Here is a 6,914-nt window from a genome sequence, read left to right as displayed (position 1 = left end):
TTAACTTTGCAAAATTAGGCAGAGTATGAACATTATCATAAAGTATGTCTGAATTGGGCTGGGGATGTGGCTCAAGCGGTAGCGCGCTCGCCTGGCATGCGTGCGGCCCGGGTTCGATCCTCAGCACCACATACCAACAAAGATGTTGTGTCCGCCGAGAACTAGAAAATAAATGTTGGAAAATTCTCTCTCTCTCTCTCTCTCTCTCTCCTCTCCCACTCTCTCTCTCTCCTCTCCCACTCTCTCTTAAAAAAAAATTAAAAAAAAGTATGTCTGAATATTTTATAAGACATCATCATTCAAGAAAACAGTGGTTTCCTAGTCTTCATGTAAATGTTAAGGGCCTGGAAAACTTCATATTCAGTAAGGAAATATCAATAGCACAGGCTGAAAGAACCAGAAAGGGAAGAAAAGTAAAAAAAAAAGGATATTTATTTGACCTAGAAGAGATGAAGTCAGGACTTTACCTTCCCTCCTGAACAATCTTCCACATCCATTGTAGACCAGGAGTAGAGGCGCCAACCCAGGAGGGGACTGACTAGGTTGCTGTTCCACTGAAGCTCACTCCTAAGTTCTGGGATAAAACATTCTCTTAGATGTATAAAACTAAAGGTAAACATTTATATTTTGAGTATACAATTAGTTACTTGTGTTTGACTTGATTCTTTCTCTTGAAAATCTTAAAGACTTTACATGGTTCTTCCAAAAAGGTTCTGAAACCTTTGATCACAGATTATCATTGACAGTAAAGCAAGTTCATTCATATAAGGAAATTCATAACACCTTGACTGCTATTATCAGTGGAAACCTGAACTTGGAATTCATGAGACTCCCAACCCACTTCCAACCCTAGATCTTTTTTAGAATTTGGGCACTATAGAGTTTGCTTCTAAAACTAATAAGGGGCAAACAACTTATAGAGAATTGAGAAATTAAAACTGTATAGAGATGAAAAGATTTCTCAATTCTCATATAGAGAAGCTGTAATAATCTTAGGTAAAATAATAAAAACTATAGGTACTCATATCTGTATGACTAAATTACAAGAATGACTAAGGACTTTGTATAGTGAAATCTCACGATTTGTGAATTTTATTTATTGAGAGTGTCATTTTCAGGAAGCAGAGTTCAGAGACAAATATTAAGGAGTTTTTATCATTTTTTGCAAAATTATATGATTTCTTGGGGATAAAGTCGAGACAGGAATGTCAATCTCCTCCAAACTGCTTATACTTTGCCTTTCTAAAGAATGATATCTGGTAGAGAGCCATTGTTACTTATGTCTTTCTCCCATTGTTGGTCCTGCACTTTGTTTTGTATATAATGATGTATCCTCATGCTTCAAAAATTATACATTTTTATATACTTTTGAGGTTTATAAAAATGACTTATGGAAAAATGGCAAAAATAGTACAGTCCCTTTATAGCTCACATCCAATTTCTCCTACTAACAAATTAGTGTGGAATATTTGTCATAGTTAATGAACTGACACTGATACATTAATATCAACTAAAGCATATAATTTAGATTTCCTGTTTTAATGTAATATTCTTTTCTGTTTCAGAATCCCACACAGGGTAGCACAGAGCAGGAGCACTTAGTCACAACTCCTTAGGCTGCTCATGGCTGTGACAGTTCCTTAGGCCTTGTTTCTGATGACTTTGAAAGCACGGAATACTGGTCAGGTACTTAGTCATATGTTCTTCAAGAAGGATTTGTTTGATGTTTTTCTCTTTATATTGGGGCTATGGGATTATTTTTTGAAAAAAGACGACAATGTTAAAATTTTCATTGCCTACTATCAACATGACATTTCCATTTCCTTGAGGGTAAAGCATCTATATAAGGAATTTGGAATTTTGTGTGGAAAAATTGTCTCTTCTTTACCATTTATTTATCAAATCATTTGCATGATGGCTTTGTGGATATTAATTTATACTTTGGATTACAATCTGATATTACTCTGTTGCTCAATAGTCCTAGTTTAGGCCATGGGAGCTACTCATGGTTTTCTGTTTCCACCCCTTGATCTTGAACATTTCTTTGTTACAGCAAACATTCTTAGCACTTAATTCTTACTTTACAAAACTCAGCTTAGATGTTACTTCCTGCAGGGGGAGAAAAAATCTTGACAACTACCTCTATTCTCAGCCCTTCATTTTTTACTCCTCTAGATTATATGCTTTTCCAATATAACCTGAGGCTTATGTCCACAAAGGTATTCATACCCTGCATACTTACCTATCTCTCCCACCACACAATAAGCTTCTTGAGGATAGAGGTCATATTTTTATTTTATATCTATCCCTAGTATGTAGCACACAGTTCCTCACACAAATATTTCTAAAATATTCAGTTTGAGTCTAGAAGCCACATTAGTTGACAGCTAACTGCTAGGGAAGGAACTGCAAGGTGCTACTGTTACTGGTGTTAGTGTTAACCATGTAACCTAAGTGGCTCAGGATAAGCAGAAGTTTCCTATAAATTGCAGTTACGTTTGTATAATTACATTAAGGGCAATGACCAATTACCCTTATATTCAGAACCAGAGCTAGACAGCTTCTAGATTTGCTTAAATTAGTGAAATGGTTCTCTAAGTGGCTCATGAACATTTTAGCCATGAAGTTTCTACTTGACTTACTCACTGCTGATTGGAGATTGAATAAATTTGCTGAGTTACATTCTTTGTTGTGACAGGTTAGCATAAAACAATAACTTTAAAAGTTAACCAAGAATCTTCCAAGATACAGGAATGAAGATTGTGGCAAACTCTACTAGCTGAAACAGGCTTTTGAGTGGAACAATGCTACTACCTTTGGTCCAAGACCCATGGACCAAATCTTGACTAATCATGTAACTGCGCTCTTGTCTCATCCATCCATTCACCAGCCATCAGAACATGCCATTCTCATTAACCCTTCCCTTCACCTCCTTTAACAAAATTTAAACTCTCACCCATGCCCTAGAAGCTCTTACCTATCAGCTCCTCTACCTTTTCAAACTCACTGTATACTTCTCTCCTCGTTGCCTGCTAATGATCCAGTCAGGCTCATCTTTCTGAATGCATCAAAAAAATTCAGTTCCCTCCATCTTTTGATGCTCAGTAGCTCAGTCGTCTTACAAGAACTTCATAGTGTACTTCAACCTTTAACATTTCCCATACACAAGTGTGTGCTTGGGAACAACAGCAAGCTCTGAGAAAGACCTACAAATATGTACTGAAATGAAGATTAAACTGAAACCTATCAACAACCTATGCTAATCTGAATAAGTACTTTTGGTCTTAAAATGTGCATCATTTCTAATCATTACTTATAGATTATGTTAGTTCCCTTCTCATATAAATGAATATATATCAGAACATAGAATGATATATATTTAGTTATCAAAGGAACAAAGAGTTCCTTTGATAACTAAATGTACCTTATGATATCCTTTCAAACATATGGAAATTAACATGACTCTATAATATAGAAATAAGCTTGAAATAAGACATAAAAAAGTGAGGCCAAGGGCTGGGGTTGTGGCTCAGTGGCAGAGAGCTTGCCTCACACATGTGAGGCGCTGGGTTTGATCCTCAGCATCCCATAAAAAAATAAAGATATTGTGTCCATGTATAACTAAAAAATATTTTAAAAAGGCCAAATAAAACAACATAATAATCTGCTATTTAAGTGCATGCAAAGAGGCATTAACTCTCTGCTTCTTACTTAATGATTTTTAAGTACACACATCCCCTAAGTGAGGTTCGTTAAGTGAAGGATCTGCATTTGACTATTCTTTCTGCATCTTCACCAAAGCACATTACTCTCTGAAAACATATCCGGAGTATCAGGTTCTGGTTGGTGACAGGTATAGCTTTTCTCTAAAAATTGAGTCCAAAAAGTCTTACCTCCCAGAAGTAGGATGTAATTCTCTTGAAGATCTGGAAATTAAAATTATTCACCTACATTGAGGCAAACTTGCTTGGTGGTAAAACCTGACTTGAACTAATGCAAGACTGTTTTTAGCTTTTGTTAATTAATCCCATATAGTGAGAACATTTATTTGCTTTGCTGCAGAGTGTTGATGAGTTTGTGGAATATTGCTCCAGACTTTGTTGGGGATTATTTATATAGTATATGTATTCTATACATTTTCTAATATTCAAGTTTCTAAGTTCCAAAACACTTGGCTTCAAGAGGTTTAGATAATAAAATATGATCTTGTCACAGGTTTCATAATTTTAAGTTGAGGATATTCTGATTACCTTTGTCAAGAATATCTTTATTCAACCAACCTTTTCCAAGTGTTTACTTTTATAAAGCATGGAGCATAATTTTGCTTTTATCTTTTGCTTAAAAAGTGTTCAGACTTTTAAAGGAGCTGTTATGTTACTTCTGCTTGACCTGCTTTTTTACTAACCTCTTTCCTTTTGTAGTCTGAAGAAAAGTTATAAAATTAGACAATCTAAGAGATGATATGGCTTGAAATGTTTTCCTCTAAGTCAGGATTTGGCAAGATATGATTTTCAGGCAAAGTCTGCCCCTCCTATTTCCCAGCCAGCCTGTTTATTCACATACATGTGTGGCTGCTCTCCCGTAAGAGCTGAATAGCTATGACACAGCCACATGGCCATGCAAAGCCTAAAATATTTACCATCATGCCTTCCCAGAAAGTCTGCTTACCCTTATCCAAATCACTGTCTAACCCTGGATAGGTTACCTATAATTTTTATAAAATAAATTGACTTGTTTGACATTTAGGGTATGTATATGTTGACATTTAAAAGGCAAAGAGAACTAGTGATTGTAATCTTTTCTATTGTAAACATTAAGTTCTCTGAAAGATACCCATATACTTTGTTTTGTTTAAGTTGATATACATAATTTCAAAATGGTTGGGAAATATGGATCTTAAAATTATCCACTAAAACATTCCTCTGTAATTCATGTGTGCAACTTCTTGAAAAAAGTATCTCTCATTACATTTGACAAAACTTTTCCCAGCTCAGCTGTGGCTCAATAAACTTTTATTATTTTTTGTTATTTATTTTTATTCAAAAGAATTTGTTTCCCTATCACAAAAATTAGATAACCACACCACCAACAGCAGCAAAGTCCATGGAGTTACATTGATGGCGGAGAGTTCGCTGGGCATTCCCAATGTCCCAAGGTCATAAAGAAGGAAAAAAAGGAAATAAAGTACTCAAAAGAATACAAATCCCATGATGATTTTGGGGCGAGACTTCATGTGACATTCGTTTCTTCTCTCATTGTCAGCTGCAGATGTATTAGGCAGGATCAACCACACCCTTGACTTCAGTAAACCCTTCATACCAACTCTAGCACCTAATGGGGAAAAAAAGGATTAGTGTTATATAATAACTTTACAACATAAAAGTGACTCTTTATTGTATTTACCAGTGGAAACTAAATAAAAAATGTTTACCACCTGGTTATAATGCTAACGAATTTGAAGGGATTGAACATAAGCCCTTTCTTACGTTCAAATCAACCACTATACGAACTCTTTCAGATTAATTATCTCCATTTTAATTAGGGAGCCTTCAAGATAAAACATGTATAAATGAACTGGCTGATACGTGGCATGAATATACATTTATGGAATGTCTACTGGTATTCTTCCACATTTTAAAGAAAACTTGAAACATTACTATTTAGGATATAATCTATTACTTCTATTGATAAGCACTAGTTTGATCAAACCACTGACCAAACACCAGTGATCAAGGTATATAGCACATAAAACTTTGCCTTTTTCTACTAGTTTTTTCATTTTCTGGTTAATCATTTGGTGTCAAGGTATTTTGTTAGTTTTTAGTGTTAAAGCAATACCCTCTCATAAAAATAAGTTGTGATATTGCTACAACTAAAGATAAGAAAAAGTGGGAGCAAATAGCTAAGAAAAGACCATGAACACAAGGATAATTATGAGACACTGTCAAAAAGAATTAAGTTACAAGGAGACTAAAATTTTGGGGGGCAAAGATGTAAAGATGCAACCTTTGCTACTCTGCTAAGGTTTAACTTGACTGTTGGAATGATGTCTTTATATTGGACAAGTAAGCTACTTAACATAAGAGGTCTAAACTGTTTTAAAAAAGCTTAGATTTATCAATGAGGCTCTATGAGTATGAATGTAGCTTTGAATTCCTGCAGAGATCTTAGTAATTTCAATTGATCCAAAGGCCAAACTTGTTGAAGAGTAAGGTTTCTTTTTGTTAACTCATGCCATTCCATGAGGCTAAGATAAAGAGAGACCCAAAGAGTAAAAAGAGACAATTAAATCAGAGATTCTAAGACCTTCTATCTTGCTTGAGGCTTCAAAATATAACAAATGTTAATCACTTCAAAAACCTAGTTTTCATTTAAGCTGTCCATGGTTTTTCTTTAGAAGAGGCTTTAGAGAAACTAGCTGTCTAAAAAGTAGTCACCATGTGAATTAGTTTGACCAGTTCAATGCAGTTCTGCTTTGAGTTTGCCCATTTCCTCACTATCGTACTTGTTAGGACTGAATTTTCTCCCTTGATGGCTGGGTTATTCTCTACTTAGGATGAGCTGAAGGAATTCATGGCAAATTTAATACCCATTGGCAGGTAAAGTAGATACGTTATATATATAAAAAAAAAATGCTTCCTGATATTTCATGAAAAAATATGTGGAAAGAACAGGTATTCTCGGAATATGTGCTAATCAAATCCATGTACTAAAAGCCACCCAAATGGTGTTTTGTTTAGAAAGTTTGTTTTGCTTAGCTCATAATTTGCTTATCTAAGGAATTATGCCCAAGGGCTAACCTATCCAATAGTATAAGTGGATAACATTTTTATTTTTTTAAGCTCCTAACTACAAAGGAAAATCTGTGGAAAACTGTATCATGAGTTTATAACTGAGACTACCAAGGGGCACTC

General features: G+C 34.9%; 1 protein-coding gene across 5 annotated transcripts in view; it reads right to left on the bottom strand.

The window, feature by feature from the left end:
* Nucleotides 1-4,995: 4,995 nt before the first annotated feature.
* Nucleotides 4,996-6,914, bottom strand: part of COP1 (COP1 E3 ubiquitin ligase) — a 177,817-nt gene continuing 175,898 nt past the window's right edge. For all 5 annotated transcript variants that reach the window (XM_081299558.1, XM_081299561.1, XM_081299559.1 and 2 more), the window contains one exon: nucleotides 4,996-5,331. In XM_081299558.1, the coding sequence (XP_081155684.1) occupies nucleotides 5,314-5,331 (18 nt within the window). In that variant the 3' untranslated portion in view covers nucleotides 4,996-5,313. The remainder of the gene's footprint in view (nucleotides 5,332-6,914) is intronic.

Source organism: Spermophilus citellus, assembly GCF_964194105.1.
Source record: "Spermophilus citellus genome assembly, chromosome: 6".
Taxonomy (NCBI): domain Eukaryota; kingdom Metazoa; phylum Chordata; class Mammalia; order Rodentia; family Sciuridae; genus Spermophilus; species Spermophilus citellus.
Note: the sequence above shows the minus strand (reverse complement) of the source record. Positions and strands in the feature narration are given on the sequence as shown.